The sequence below is a fragment of the Neurospora hispaniola genome (assembly GCF_033458365.1).
Source record: "Neurospora hispaniola strain FGSC 10403 chromosome Unknown B0T23scaffold_5, whole genome shotgun sequence".
NCBI classification, from domain to species: domain Eukaryota; kingdom Fungi; phylum Ascomycota; class Sordariomycetes; order Sordariales; family Sordariaceae; genus Neurospora; species Neurospora hispaniola.
Genome location: NW_026944410.1, coordinates 3128603 through 3144080, shown reverse-complemented (window position 1 = coordinate 3144080; position 15478 = coordinate 3128603). Strand labels below are relative to the sequence as shown.

The 15478-nt window shown below is 44.9% G+C and overlaps 4 protein-coding genes across 4 annotated transcripts; 2 read left to right on the top strand and 2 right to left on the bottom strand.

Moving 5' to 3' along the window:
• Nucleotides 1-440: 440 nt before the first annotated feature.
• On the bottom strand, nt 441-722 carry B0T23DRAFT_382866 (uncharacterized protein). The gene has a single exon (XM_062837360.1). It carries the CDS (start codon nt 700-702, stop codon nt 487-489), a length of 216 nt encoding a protein of 71 aa, XP_062692141.1. The 5' UTR covers nt 703-722; the 3' UTR covers nt 441-486.
• A 2231-nt stretch (nt 723-2953) lies between these two features.
• Nucleotides 2954-4102, top strand: B0T23DRAFT_340709 (class I glutamine amidotransferase-like protein; the record flags this gene model as incomplete). The annotated part of the gene is made up of 3 exons (XM_062835884.1): nt 2954-3528; nt 3568-3699; nt 3823-4102. 3 exons carry the CDS (start codon nt 2954-2956, stop codon nt 4034-4036), a joined length of 921 nt encoding a protein of 306 aa, XP_062692140.1. The 3' UTR covers nt 4037-4102.
• A 427-nt stretch (nt 4103-4529) lies between these two features.
• Nucleotides 4530-9283, bottom strand: B0T23DRAFT_173877 (uncharacterized protein). The gene has a single exon (XM_062832960.1). It carries the CDS (start codon nt 9053-9055, stop codon nt 4715-4717), a length of 4341 nt encoding a protein of 1446 aa, XP_062692139.1. The 5' UTR covers nt 9056-9283; the 3' UTR covers nt 4530-4714.
• A 5103-nt stretch (nt 9284-14386) lies between these two features.
• Nucleotides 14387-15210, top strand: B0T23DRAFT_382862 (uncharacterized protein). Its single transcript, XM_062837359.1, has one exon. It carries the CDS (start codon nt 14451-14453, stop codon nt 14814-14816), a length of 366 nt encoding a protein of 121 aa, XP_062692138.1. The 5' UTR covers nt 14387-14450; the 3' UTR covers nt 14817-15210.
• The last annotated feature ends 268 nt before the right edge of the window (nt 15211-15478 follow it).

Sequence of the window (15478 nt, the reverse complement as noted above, 5' to 3'; positions counted from 1 at the left end):
TACAGTAGTCCACAATGCCTCCGTCCGTTCGTCGCCAGGGCCAAATGCGTTCTTTTCTGCCCATGACCTCTACCCAAGAAATTGGGTGCTTGGCCCACCAACTCCTCCTCTAGAGATTGTTCTTCCAACCACCAGGTTCGTTTCTCTCGTTTTACGGCTCTTCTTGGTCTGTTGATATCATGGGTATCTTGGTCGTCGTCCCCTCTCCGCTTGCTGAGGTCTCTGAGACTCTGCAACGAAGCTTTCTCTCCCACCCTTCCAACTCCACCACCACCACCGCCGACCCTTTTTCCGTGCTCAAACCTTGCTACCCCATCCATCCCATCCCATCCTTTTCCTCATTCAAAGAAAAGGGGATTCCTCTCGCTCTCCGGCCAAGGTGATGGCCACTGACAACAAATATATGAGCCCCCCCCCCCCCCCCCCCCCCCCCCTACCTCCCTCCTTCCGGACATGTTTTGGAACATGATTTCCCCCCCTTTTCATTTACGCATCTTCCAAAATCCTCCCACCCCTCGCGTTATCCCCTTCCATCCTCGGGCCCCGGACAAGCAAGTCTGCGTAGGCGCGTGCGGCGTCGTGGTGACGAGTTTGTATCCACCACATGAAGAAGATGATGGAGAAGAAGAGGGTGACCCAGATGAGAACCATGCGGTTGGAGCGCCGGCGGGGGGCGTAGGGGGAGAAGTAGTTTTGGGCCATTTTTGTGATGTGTTGCGGCGGTGGTGGTGGTGGTGGTGGTGTGGTTCGGATATCGCGGGATGGGAAGGTAGGTATGTGTGTAGGTTGGTGTTTTGAAGTTCGTCGATGCTTGGTGGAAACAGAGCCGATGATTAACGACTTGCCGTGTTTTTGCCGAAGAGGTACGGTGGACAGGTGAGTAGGTATCAATCAAGGCCGGCTAAGGTGTTTCGGCTTGGAAACATGAAAGCAAGTATGGTTGTTGGAGGATCAGGTGAGAGATTGTAGATGGAGAAACAAAACCAAAAAGTCAAAATGACGTACGGCTAGCAATGCGCCGAACAGCGAGCTACTAGTAGGCCTGCGATGTTGTCAACTTTTAGGCGGTCAGCCGATAGTGGATCTAGTGTAGAAGGTGCTGAGGTCCCCGCTGGGTGGGCCGTGTATCGATGATAGGTAGCGGCTCGTGCACTGCTGTGACCATGAACCACTGCATGTCTCAACACCATTCAACATTTGCTGATGCTTTTATCGTGGACGCGCAGAGACGAAGGAAGAAGGACCTTACATGAACTCGACATCCGAAACGAACACAAAGAAACGCAAGAAAAGGCATACTCAGTCGGTCCGGTGCGATAAACCGTCCACCACCTTGATACCCATTCGTTGGGACGTTACTTCATGGTGCTGGCGCTGCTGTTGTTAATCCCTTTTTATAATCATGAGCTTTAGCATGGGCGGTAGGTCGGTAATTGTCTCCCGGCCTTTACTCTTCACAATATTCTGAGCCCGCTTTGAGCTCAGCTTGTCTTAAGATTTGGAGAGTTTTTCGGTGAACGGTGAACTGCTACGAAAGAGTACCAACACTTTCCGAACCGGCCGAACCGAGTAAAAGAAGGTCTGGTGGAAGTATTACGTATATCTGGAGTTGTAAACCTGGAATAGGATGGACGGACATAGGGCGTTAGATTCGTCTGTTGGTAATGGCTGGTGTGCCAACCTGAAAGGGTGGAAGATGTGATGGAAGGGACATCAGATGAAGCTATTCTTGAGAGCGAGGCAACGGGTATAACCCTAATCCGATAATCTTGGCAGGCGGTTTTGGTGGGCGGCAGCTTTTCCTCCTGACAGCCTTGACACCACATCCCCATGATTGACGACGCCGTCATCATTATCATAGACTGTCAGATCTGAGGCGGGACGTTCGAGTCAATATCACAACACCAAGAGCTAGAGCATCGATTCCAGTCAAGGTATGTCTGCCGGCTTCCCGCATGACATGCTCTAGCGTTTCGTCTATGAAGCTGAGCACTTATGAGACATGTTTACCTGCGATTTGGACTTGCGTACCAGTGTAAGCGAATCAAGGTCTATGTCTAATGGCGAGCTATCATTTTACATGTCGGTCCGTCTCTGTATCCTGCTTCTTCTGGATTATCAATCTTGGGAAGTGTGGTCTTGAGCTTATAAAGCACTGTGGTATGTCAGCGTCAAAGGTTACACAAGCAAAATCTATCTTCTCCCGCTGTTTCAGTACTCCGGGGGACAAGCTCACATCGCACAGTTTACGGCAGCCTGAAAATTCTAGTCCCGTTGAGCATCGGAGGTTGGCACAAGTTCTAATCCCGTTAAGCATCGGAGGTTGGCACAAGTTCTAATCCCGTTAAGCATCGGAGCTTGGGCCGGCCTGACAAGGTCTAATTCCGTTGAACATCGGAGTTTGGGACAACTTCATATGGGACACTGTCCTGGGAAACCGGCGTAGTTTCTGTGTAACTAACTGGTCAGTACTGCTCCCTTTGGATCACAACTTGCTCAAACATCACATGTCAATGTTTGCTAGAGATGAACATCAAGTCTCGTCGCCTGGCACCCACCGTGATAGGTATACCGCTGTGTGGAGGTGAGACCTCATGAGGAGATTTGAGCTGGTTGTAAGACTATGCATGACGAATCGTTTGCCGGAAGGAACTGACATGCATGAAGATGGTGGCAGCTTGGTGGTTCCTTGGAAAGATCAAGTCCACCGTACGTAGAATCTCTCCTATCCAGCTGGTCTAGTAATGAACATGGAAGCTGGTGAATACAAGCTGCCCTTCAGTTTTGCGTGGAGATTGTCGAGAACAAGAAAAGACATATAAGCATCACTTACTCCCATCCATCTTCTGCTTCAAGAAGTCAACAACAGCCATCAACCATCCCACTACCCCAAACACCAACGACAACACCAACGACAACGACAACATCAACAGACAGTTTTCCAACCGCCAAGATGCGCCTCTCCATCCTCACCACCATCCTCACCCTCCTCCACCTCCACCTCACCACCGCCGCCATCCTCCCCCACCACAAATCCAACCTAGAACTCCTCAAATCCCTACCCAAACCCTACCCAAAGCCCACCAACCCCTTCCCAACCCCCGCCAACAACACCAACAGCAACTCAACCACCTACCCAACCCCCAAAACCTACGCCCTCCTGCTCTTCCCCACCTTCGAGATCCTCGACGCCTACGGACCCATCGAAATCCTTCAATTCGTCGGCCACTTCCACCCCACACGTCTCCTCATCTTTTCCCTCCAAGCCCCATACTCCTCCGGTCTCGCACCCGTCCTCACTGCCCCGAGTCTAGCGTCGTCGCCCATCAACAACCCCCTGAACAGCAGTTTCTACCCGACCTTCAACCCCACCCATCCGATCCCCACCACGGACCAGCAGTGGGAAGAGATGCGCGAGGTGCTGGAGAGCGTGGATGTCCTGATAGTACCCGGCGGTGATGGGGTGTACAGTCCTGATTTGGAAGGAGAGGGTCGGGAGCTGGACTTTTTGAGGAGAATGGTGGGGGAGTTTGGGATTGGGAGCAAGCAAAAAGGAGGAGGAAAAAGGGATAAGTACCTGGTGACGGTGTGTATTGGTGCTGCGGTGGCGGCGAGGGCGGGCGTGCTGGATGGGCGGAGGGCGACTACGAATAAGATGGTTTGGGGCGAGGTGACGGCTTTGGGAGACAAGGTTAAGTGGTATGTTTTCCCATTGGGGGATTTCTTTTTTTAAGTCACTTGTCCATTTGTCTTTCTAGGTTTGATTGGTCGTATTGGGGCTTTTGAGAAGATAAACTGCTTGCTAACAGTGTCATGAAACAGGGTCTCGCCGGCTCGATGGGTGGTTGATGGTAACGTATGGTCTTCGTCAGGAGTCACGGCGGGTTTGGACTTGACCTTCGAGTTCGTCAGGCAGATGTACCCGGACGGAGTGGGCATGGCAAATTTGATTGCTGGAGCGATAGAGCATGAGCCGGTGATGGATTGGAGATATGATCCGTTTGCTGAACGGTTTGGTGTTCCGCCGCAAAATTAGGGGGCAGTGATGTTAGGGGTGTGACTGGCAAGGGGGTGACAGAGGGATACTATGTCTTGGGTGAAGAAAAGAGTTGGTTATAACTCCTTGTGTTGCGGAAGTTGAAGGGAGTAGAATTGGGTGGGTACCGAATTTCAAGGCAACTATATATACATCGGCTGGTTGGTGGTGTTGGAGTGTCTGAAACAATAAGGCAATTACATATTTGACACTCGTGGTCCTGAACGCCTCCCCACACAACGAACTATATTGATGTTTTGAGTACACAAATTCTGACCATTCTTCTCCTGTAACTTTTACAAGTTCCATCGTCTCAAGCGTACAAAAACACCACCTCTATCCTCCACCTACTGCCCAGAACCAAGCTTATTGTAGAAATGTTCGTTACACGGAGGAAACGTTCAAGTCAGACTTTGTTAACGATTGTAACGTGACTCTCGCCCCAGCCGCCCTTGCTTTTGAAACGCCTGCTCTTGCGGCCATACATCCACCACCACCCTCCCGCTGCCGCTCTTCGCCCTGGGGAACTACTTGTATCTTGCTCTCTTTTGATAGATGCCAAGGCGTAACTCGATGCGGGCACCTAGGGCGGATAAATCTCACACCTTTGTGTACGACCAGCTGCGAATTTTTGTTGGACGTACTCGTAGTAGTTGACGTCTCCGACTTGCCGCTTCCTTAGCCGGTCATCTGAACATCTCCTTCTCTGTCTCCACGCGTCAGCGGAGCCTTCGCCGCGATCGCCGCTGTCGTCACCTTGCTACCCTTCGCCTTTCCTACTTGGAAGATGTTGAAGATGTCTTGCCACGACTGGATGTTAATGTGTTCAAAGCCGCGCCCCTCCGCGACCTGATCCTCGTACCACTTGAGCGTTGGGACGAACTTGAAGTCCATATGGTCCGAAGAGGACCTGGCCCTGGCGAGACGTGCCTCCTCGTAGAGCCTGTTGGTGCACTTTGAGCGGGAACCAGGGGAGAGCTTGGTGCCTCGAGGTGGATGGAAGATGATGCGCACATCTTCATCTTCGTCTTCCCAGCCACCGTTGCTATCGACATCCATGAGAACGTCGTCGTCGCTATCTAGACCTCCGCCATTCATCGTATCTAGCGCCGGCGGGTGCTCCTTTAAAACTTTCCTGAAACCCTTTTCCGGCAACCGCTGCTCCGCTGGTGGAAGATGTTCTCTGATATCTTGCATCACTGTTCTGGCGAATTTCAACGCCATGTCGAGCGGATAAGGAGATTCGCATTCACTGGGGCAGTTGAACCCGCCGAGCCAAACCTGGTCGAGGTACGTACCCCTATTCTTATTTCCGCAGTGCTCACGGACATACTGAATGACACGCCGTTGCATATAAGTGAGCTCCCTTTCTAACGGTGCCTGTGAGCCCGGAAACCGCTTCCTCGCGAGGGGGTCCCATATGATAACCTCGCACCGTCGGTAGGGGAAAATATCGGCATTGACAGGCCTGTAAATCGCAAGCCAAGGATGCCACCTAGGATTCGGATTTTGTGGAGGCTTCTGGGGATCCCACTCCTCGGAAATGGTATAAAACAGGCCCATGTAAGTGTTGAAGGTTTTGTCAAATGGCCATGTATAACTGAACCAATCGCTGATCGTCTTGTTGTGCTTGAGAAGCAAATCGCCGTAGGATCTCGCCATCTCCGAATCAGCCCACGTCACAGGATATCCGTAAAACCGCATTATGGGCTTCGGACCGGAATTACAAAAGTTGCTGAAAAGGAATGTTTTAAGAGTCTCTCCACGGTCATTGCTTAAACCTGGTATATCGCTTTTGAAGGGGCCAGTCAACTCCAAACTACGCGCCGCACTTGGTGGCTTGCTGGGAGGCAGTTCGTGTGCTGGTACCTGGAGATTCTGCGATGCTTCGTCCTGCACAACCTCTGCTACCGCGTCTGGGTCATTGATTGTTGTTTTAAGATATTTGGGAATGCGGACCGTCCGAATTCCCTTCTTGGTGTTTGGATAACCAATACTGGTACACGATCCAACAACATGGAACTTTCGGAACTGATCAGCCCGCAGGGTTGACCACCAGCCGAACCAGTTGACTAGGCTTTGCTCGTCATTTGGGTCGATGGACGGATCCGCATAGATGAGCGGGCTGTGGTCCTCCTCCATTCCACCGGAGGAGTCGAGCTTTCTGGTGCGTATTCTGTGAAGTTCAGAAGCAATGATGCCGGCTTGAAGCCTAGAATCACATTCGTCAAGGCTATGTCCTCGCAAGTTGATCTCGAACTGGGTTTCAATAGGAGTCATCCCAAGGCTCGGTCCCGCGTTCCACCATCTCTCGCGCGAATCGATGCATTCTAATGCCAAATCTTGAAGGTATTCATGGATGTTGGAGGCCGTCACCAGACTATAGTAAAAGGTGGAACTCGATTGGCGGCTGAGAAACCAATCAAGAAACTCACGAGCGTGTTCAGGCTCGGATACCAGAAAGCTGGGTGTGAGCAGAATTGCTGTTCCGAATGGCAATATCCGCGTCAGTTGACTAATCCCGGGGGGGACGCTTTCCGGCAAGGACATTGACGGATATAAGGGGTATGCTTCGGTTGGCTCCGTAAAGCACCAATACTCGTCGTATTTCTTGACCAGGTACTCGGAAAGCTTTGGAAACCGGCGAAGACTCCACATCAACGTTTCGTGGATGATGACAACACCAGATGACTCGGCTACGCTGGCTCTGAATGCATCCCAAGAGCCTGGTTGACTAGATATGTATATGTGACAGGCGGGATTGGAAGAGCGCAGCCATTGAAAGACGACTGACCGGGTAGCTTTTCCAGTTCCTGACTCGGGGAAAGCGAGAAAGAACTTGTGTATCTGTGGAATCTCCGGCTTTCTTGGTAACAGCTGATTGTAATCGAATTTGTACAGTCTCCTCATCAGCCACGTCCTGGTGGGCACTGCCTTTCTATTCGTTTCTGGTAAATGTAGAGGAAGACTGAGCGGTCGGAGCATATTTCCACAGTCAATATCTGATGAGAATATAGTATAACAGAGCGCTGCAGTCAAGCCAGTTGCTACCTCCTGGCCAAACGGTTTAGTTTGCCACTGCTCACATTTGGTGGGATAAATGAGAAGGTTGTAATGCCGACCCAAGTAGTAAAGACCGAGCAGTCGCGCCTTAAGCTGCCGTGCAAGCTTCTCTATCGCTTCTTTGTTCTCGGACGTTATAGGCCCTTTGGCCAGGCACTTTTGGAACAAGGGAGGCTTCAATTTTGCCACTGCTGTTTCAGCGAAACAACTTAGCCGAATCTCTAGCGACTTTTGGTTGCCGAAATGTGTAGCCCACAACTGATGGGTATCTCGCGGCACATCGTGAAATGTGACCTCAAACGGGGGGATCTCGGCGATCAGCAGTCTTTTGTTCAGATTTCCCCTCGGCACCCCGTCATCGGACTCGCCGGCAGAAGCAGTGGCAGGCGGCGGATCTGGACTAGATATGCGCTGGTGAGCCGTCGAATTTGTGGGCGTAGTTGGCGTTGTATGAACAGGCTCAACAAACATCCCATCAACATCTATCTGTCCCCGTTCCTGAGGAATTGTGGTCTCATCATGGTCAGGCACGAAGCGGACGGATTTGCGCTCCTTAGGTTGTCCTCCATCGGGTTTTGATTTTGTCAAAGCAGACTTCCTTCTGGGCGGATCCCTGGGTCGAATAGACAGTTCCTGGCTGTTCACGGGTGCCGGTTCGTCCGAGCTGAGCTCAAGCCCGGCTGTGTTCTCGGCTTCTATGTCGACCTGTGTCCTAGTCATTTGACCACCTGGGGCCAGAATAGGCATGCTTGATGACGCGGTTGTGCTTAGCGAGATCTTCCTTTCTGTTGGGATCTGTCTGATGTTGAAGAGTTGAATATTTGCTGTCGATAGATCGGGAGGACGATCCTCTGTATCCCTGCTCTTCTTCTCAGCCCACCGGCGTTGACTAAGCATTTTAAACTGCTTTGGATCTTTGGTTGGGTCTGACATAGCCTTCTCCAACTTCTGTCGGGGTTTTCTAACTTTGCCTGCTGCAAAGATATTGACGCTGACCATCTTCTTAACGGCCGTTCTTTTGGCAGTCAGAGGCTTTCGGACGCCAGCAGACGTAGGTCGAGACGCAATTGGAGGAGCGGTACGGGTTGATTGGGGCAGTGGCCTAGTCAACCCGTTTGGAGTACTAGGTCGCGCTTTATCCACTGGCTTCCTCGCAGTTCCTTGGTAGCCAGTTGTCAATACAAAATTCCGCTCAGGTCGAGGCTTGGAGGACGACGGTTGCGGCGGGGAAGGCCTTTCAGGGGCTTTGGAACTGGATTTTGAAGAGGCTTTAGGTTTGGGCTCGAGAAAGGTCGATTCTCGTGTAGTGGCGGCAGTCTTGGCCGATTTGGGTACAGGTTGAGCGATGCCTTTGAATATCTTTTGCTTGGGCTTTTGCTCTGATTGCGGGCGTGCACCACTCTCTTGAGCCGAGCGTGGTTCCCGATCGTCCGTGGAGACGGGTTCCTCTTGCTCCAAAGCTTCATCACTGGATTCATCAGAGGACTCGGCCTTGACAATGTCTAGGTCTGATTCCGAGCTTGAGCTATCGAAGGGCTCGGTCAACGGGAGACCCAGTTTTCGCCGCTTCGCGTTGCGACGGCGATGACGGTCGGCCTTTGCCTTCTTAGCCCTGTTGACGGCTGCACGGAACTCTCGCACATCAAATGGCTCTTCCTCTCCGGCCTCCTGCCTCAGTTGCTTCTCCCTCCACATCTCTATGAGTTCGTCACCCAGGTTGTCCTCGGGCTCCCAAGTGCATTGTTCTAGCGGGTAGCGTTCCCACTTGACTAGATAGACTTGTTGGCCATCATCGTCTGGTTCCTCGAGGAGGATATCCTCGACCTCGAATTCTTCATCTGGGTCGTGTTGCACGGACGCTGTTGAAGCTAGAGATATGTTGTCATCCTCATCTTCGACGGCAGGGGTCGAGTGAGTCGAGTCTTTCGACACTCTCCGGCCCACATTTTTAAACATGTTGAGGTTTTTGAGGACTGTAAAAAGTGGCAGGATTGAAAAACAGGCGGCCAAGTGGTAATCTTTACAGCTTTCGAGGCCGAGGTTCAAAGCAGCAGAGGGCTCATAGCTCCCATGTCCGTCACTCAGCGTCCTTGCGGTGGTAGCCACGTAGCTATTCGCGTTGCCTGGATGGCTGCCAAGTAGAGGCACTACTTTGTAAAGTTTCGATGACTCGATATGGTTTTCTGGGGTATGATATCAACAAAATATCAGATATCCGTTGAGGGACTGAAAGTTGTGAGGTTGCTTGATCGGTAAACTGACAATTGTTTACATAATGCGTAAACTCGAAAAAATGACGTTCAGATGATGATTGGCGACAATATTGCCATGTACCTTGTGCTCCGGCGGACTTGGAAGAACGCAGTATTTGGACAAGTGTTTCTGATCTGAACCTCCTTTTCTGGCGATGTTTTAGGACGACTGAAGATGGATGTTTGGAAGAAGGGGTTTCCCATGGAGACGGAAAGTTGTGAAAAAAAACGAGGAAGGAATTTGGACGCGATGAACAAAGACGAGACTGGACGTGGTGGTGAAGGTGGGGTTTAGACTGAGTGGCCCACTATTTCCCGTAGAGGTACCTCTAGTGTCAGGTACCATTCAGTGGAGGTAGACGAACGGTATCTAATAGTATCAGAATAGGGAAGGTGCAAAGAAAGAGCCATTGGCACAAGAAAACTGCAAGAGTGACCGCGGTGTTGGCTGAAGGTCGTCAACCAGGTGGAAGCATCTGATAGCTTTGGTGTTGCCATTACCTAAAGGTAAGTATATCCAATGCTTCGTTGTTGAAATCAGCTTCGTTGGGCTTTTTGATTTAGCACTGCTACAGCTGTGTAGTGTACCATTCCCACACTCAATCGCCTGTGCAGTCTTGGCAAGAGGTGTGTGTGCGCGCACACACACACACCGCATTTGACAAATCTAGCCATTTAACATCGCTTTACACGACTCAACTCGATCGTTTAATATCGAAATCTAGCCAAAACTAGTATAAAAAATCGATATTTTAATACTCTACGTCGTACAATTATCTATTTTAATATTTACATTATCTTTTAAACCGTTATTAATATAGTACACTACCCTAATACCCGCTAGAAGGTATTAATAATAATAATACTAGTAAATAATAAATATTCCAACAATATCGCTAAGACTATTAATATAAATATAAAGAGTACGTAGAAATATAAACGTACTCTATCGGATATTAGTAAAGTATTTTTACCGTTACGAACTTCCTAAAATACTAGAAAACTTCCTATATAAGCGCTTAAAGTACAATATATACTATATTACTCCCTATATTTTATTAATTATAATTAATATTGTATAGGAAATTATAAACCTCCTTGTATTAAAACCCGATTTATACTTCGACGAAATCTATACCTTTCTAATTAACGAATATAATATATATATTTCAACCGAAATTATACAGTAGTACCTTCGATAGGAGAAGTAGAAGAAGAAGCGATTCTATATAAAAGTATTATAATAATCCCCTATATTAATAGCCGAATAAATATTAAAAATCTCTTTATTTATTATAAAAATATTTATATTCTATAATAAATTTAATATAAACTAAAGGAATAGCGTTCATTGTACTAGTTAGGTACCCTGCGGTGCTATTACAATAATATTAAGTAAATTCGTATATAGTACGTAATATTACTTCCTCCTAATTATTATAATAAATAGGCTACTTAATATATTAGTATTTAAAGGTATAACGGATTCGGTTAGGGTCTAGAATTAAATAGTAAAATGCCTACTTCTTAAAATAAATCTATTTCCCAATTGTAATAATATTTTAATAATAAATAATATTAGTTAATATTCCCGTACCGAACTCCAATACGTATATAATTAGAAGGGGGTTCTATTATAGTATCTATTACTATACTCTTCCGAATTCAACCCTATCGAAGTATATTTTAGCGATTTCAAGCGGTAATTCAAAAGGGTGTATCGTAATAAAAGTAGTAATAAAATATTAAACGACAATTTTACTACATTTCTTAAACGATTAATATAGGATGTGGGGCATAGAATATAATAAATCTATAATTATTTTAAAAATGTAAAACTAATAATAAATTAATTTAATAATATTAATAAAGAGTATAGCGAATTATATATTAACGAGCTAGTTGAGTATAGAAAGACGGGTACTATATTTAAACGGCGGTAGAGAGTATGGAAGGGAGAGATAGATTTATATATATTAAATTAAATTATATATTAAAAATGCTAGAAATGCCAGAAATACTAGAAGTACTAAAAGTACTAGAAATCGTATTTATCTATATAATAATACTAAAATACTAAAAACCCCCCTCTTTTACTATAAATTAATTTATAATATTATTATTACTTACTAGGACCGCTAATAATAGTACTACCTACTATAGAAATAAAAGCTCTAGCAACGCTGTACTCGAATATAATATTAAATTGCAGGTCTAAAATACATACTAATTAATTAAATTATAGTAATAGGGGTTAGAGGGTATATTTACTATAGTTTAACTATATTACTAGTACCGTATACTCAATTTTAAAGAAGTCTTTAATACTATTCCTAAATACCGTATAGAAATTATAATTAAACTCTAACCTTATAAATTATTCTACCGGCTACTCTCTAAGTACGAATATATCGGGCAGCGCCTTCTTATTCCGGAATTTATTCTTCAAAACGACTAAAACTCTATATATTAGTACTATTTTAATTAATAATTTAATATAGTAATACTTATAGAACGCTTTAAAGAATTCGGTAATAATCTCTTTAATTAGCCGACTAAGCGGGGCGGGGGGTGGTAGTAACGAATAAAAACCGAGAATCGAAAGTATAGACGGACGTAGTATAGAGAATTCTCTAACCTCCACTAAGGAATCTCTAATCTCCTTACCCTCATCCTCCTCGCCCGCTATTAATAGCAATACAATTAATAATAGTACTAATAACTAAATAAAGATTGTAATCGCTATAGAAATAGGAGAAGGGTTAGTATTAATATTAGCGCGCCTAGTAGCAAGAATTTTATAATTAGTCGGGTACCTATAAAATACAGTAGTAAAATACTCTAATAGCGTATATAAATTAATAATTACCGTTTTGCCCGGTAAGGGGAGAGCGCCTACTATATTATAATTATAACCGCTAGCAATTATTAAATTAGTAATAAAGCTACCAGCGGTATAAGGTAACTGGATTTAGGGATATTAAAAATAGAGAGGGAAATATTAGTATAGTAGCGGGTATAATAGATATAGGGAAGGAGGGTATAGTTAATATAAACTTCTAAAATCGTCCCTCCTTAACGTAGCTTATAGTAAACTATTTATAATCTTTATATTAGTACTATTATTACCGTTATTAATATTATTAATAATATTAATATTAACTAGTAAATTATTACCTCCTCCCCTATATTTACTACTACTATCGCCAATACTAAAAGCGGCTACTACTTTATTACCTAATATATCTCATACTAATTTAAATAGTAGATTAACTACCGTAACCTTCCTTAGCAATATAGCGCGTACCTACTTATTTATATTTTTAATATTAAAATTATAATAAGTTATATTCCTATCTATAACGTAATATATTTAATATTTAATAGCCTTATTATAATTCTTATACTTATAGCTAAGACTATACGCCTATACTTATACCAACTCCTAATATATAATACCACATAGCTTTACCCTCGTACGCTCCTCTCACTACTAATCCTCCTCTAGATTCTTCTTAACTTCTACTAGTATAGTATTTATTATAATACGCTTAAACTTCTCAATACCAATTAGAGTCCATAACCTTCGTAATAATAGCGTATCGACCGTTCGTAGGGTTAGGGTAATAAAAGGATTAATTAAACTACAAGAAGGGGTAAAAGTAAAAAATATACTACTATAGGAGGATAGGGTAATTAGGATTTTACTAACGGGCGGGTTGGTTAACTGAAATTTAAATAATATAGTAAAATAATAGTACTAGCTAATATAGTAGAAGTACGACTTTATAACGGTTTCGTACTTAATATTATTATACTTATTATAAAAATCCTTCCTAAGAATAATCTTATTATATATAATAACCCGGGCGCAACAGTTATCATAAATAACAGTAATATATATAACGTTATATAAAGAGACTAACTACTTTATCCCTACAATTATATTATTACTAATAATATCTTCTATATAATTTCGCTATATATATAGGATCTTATTAAATAATATCGTCCTAAACCGCTACTTATAAAGCTCGCCGTTATTTTACTTAACTTTAACCTTTCTAAATAAATTATATTCTTCGATAATAAATAATTTAGTACAATTAGTAGTAATATATAAACCGACTATATTAAATTAGACTTATATCGAATTAAGGTATTTAGAACATAGCGGCAGTAATACTATAATAACCGGCTTACGGGCAACGTAGGGTTAGGCCGGTAGCGCCGAAGTAATTAGCTTAATCGGGGAGGCTACCTCGCTATTATTATCGCCTAATAAATAAAATAAAATATTAAAAGCCCGCTTCTTAGGGGTAAAGCAGACGGGGAATTATTATTTAATTTTATTATTGTCGCTAGTATCCTCTTCGCTATTAAAAATCTTAATAAGTATTGTAAATTTAGGGGGGAATAATAGCGGCTCTAGGATTGGGATTAGGACTAGCTTTAGCGTAGTAGCCTTCCCTTTCTTAATAGTAATCTTAATAATAGTCTTCTTAACGGTAATTTTAATAGGAATAGCCTTCTTCTTAAGTAGAATAATTTTAGGGATAATTTTAATAAATTATTCGGCTTTACAATTCTTCTTTTTAGGGCGGGAGGAGGTATATTATAGAATTATTAGGCTAGGATCTTTTTAATTTTAATCTTCGTCGAAGTAGATTACTAACGCGCTACTTCGAATACGGAATCGTTTTATACCGGCGGGTTTTAAATTGAGGATTATCTTAGAAGGTATTATTGCGATAGATTTAATTAATTACTAGTATTATAATTACTTTATACGTTAAAATGGCTTCAAATTAATATAGAAATTATTGTAAAATAATGAATTTTAACGAAGTTGTGCAATACAGAAGTGCGGTGTGTATGTGTGTGTGCACGCACACACACCTCTTGCCAAGACTGCACAGGCGATTGAGTGTGGGAACAATAATGCATTAGATCTGCTCTAGGGATAAGAATGTGCTTGGTTGGTTGCAAGCGAATGAGCACACTAAGCGCCGTTATTGCTGTCAATATAGTTGGATTTGGAAGAAAAGAATAAAGATATTTAACCAAAGATTAGAGACAGAGACCATGCCAATCCCTGGATGGTTACTGTGTTTGGACCATTACGCTTATGTGGATTCCGTACGTCTATGCTATCCGTTCGTGCCCAAGTCTATGCACGTGAAAGTAAGCTGTGTACTAGGTATGTACGAACCCTTTTCGGCCATTCCATCTACCTAGCTGTGGTCTTGGCTAAGGTAGGAAGACGGGAGAAGACAGCTGGTATCGAAGTAACAAGTCGATACCTAGTAAAAGGGCGTAAGTGGAGGTCCCAAGGGGGGGCTGGCAGCTCATTGAATGTCATAGACAGGAGGGATTGGGAAGAGCGCATACGAGGAAGTGGAAATGGGAAAGAGAGGGCAGTAGCACAAAGGATAAGCCATAAAAGGGTTTATGGGTTTTCTTAGAACACATCAAGTTAATGTATTCCAGAGCATGGCCACCGCAATGCCGGCGGATGTGTGGAATTGCCAAAGGTCAATAACTCGATGTCGTCCATGTCTCGTCTCTTCCTCGGGGCGCGTCATCTTGACTGACTGCCGCAAGAAAACCTCGAGGAAAGGAGACCTACCTAGGTAAAGACCTCAAAGGTACTTCCATGGTAGCCTGAATGGCGCTTGATACCTGAAAGAGCTTCCAGTGCCCGTGACACCCAACCACCACCTTACTGGCCCAAACAAAACGGTCATCTCCATTGTCCTGGGATAGTAGAGGTAGGTACCTAGACAAAGCCGTCCGCGATCCCTGGATTGTTGGCCCACCGCTGTCCGCACCAGGACAGGCTCGGGCATTAGACTTAGTCCACCGTTAACGCTACTGTCGCAGCTCTTTGACCCTCCAATATTACGCCGTCTAGCCCGCGTCCATTGACAGCCCGGTCTCTTCACCCGCCCATGGAGGGGGCCGTGGCTCACTGCAAATGTGACTTCAGGCGCATTCCATTCATTCGTTCGTTCCCTTCAGGGGCACTGCAGCACCCTCTGGCTGGCTGCACTTGGTTACCTTAGCTAAAAACTCGGACCCACTCGAGGGGAGCCGCACCGCCCTCCTTGGCCCTGCCTCTCCTGGA

Coding starts and splice junctions, on each gene's coding strand:
- B0T23DRAFT_382866 (XM_062837360.1), bottom strand. CDS start 702: ATGGCCCAAAACTACTTCTCCCCCTACGCCCCCCGCCGGCGCTCCAAC.
- B0T23DRAFT_173877 (XM_062832960.1), bottom strand. CDS start 9,055: ATGTTTAAAAATGTGGGCCGGAGAGTGTCGAAAGACTCGACTCACTCG.
- B0T23DRAFT_382862 (XM_062837359.1), top strand. CDS start 14,451: ATGGTTACTGTGTTTGGACCATTACGCTTATGTGGATTCCGTACGTCT.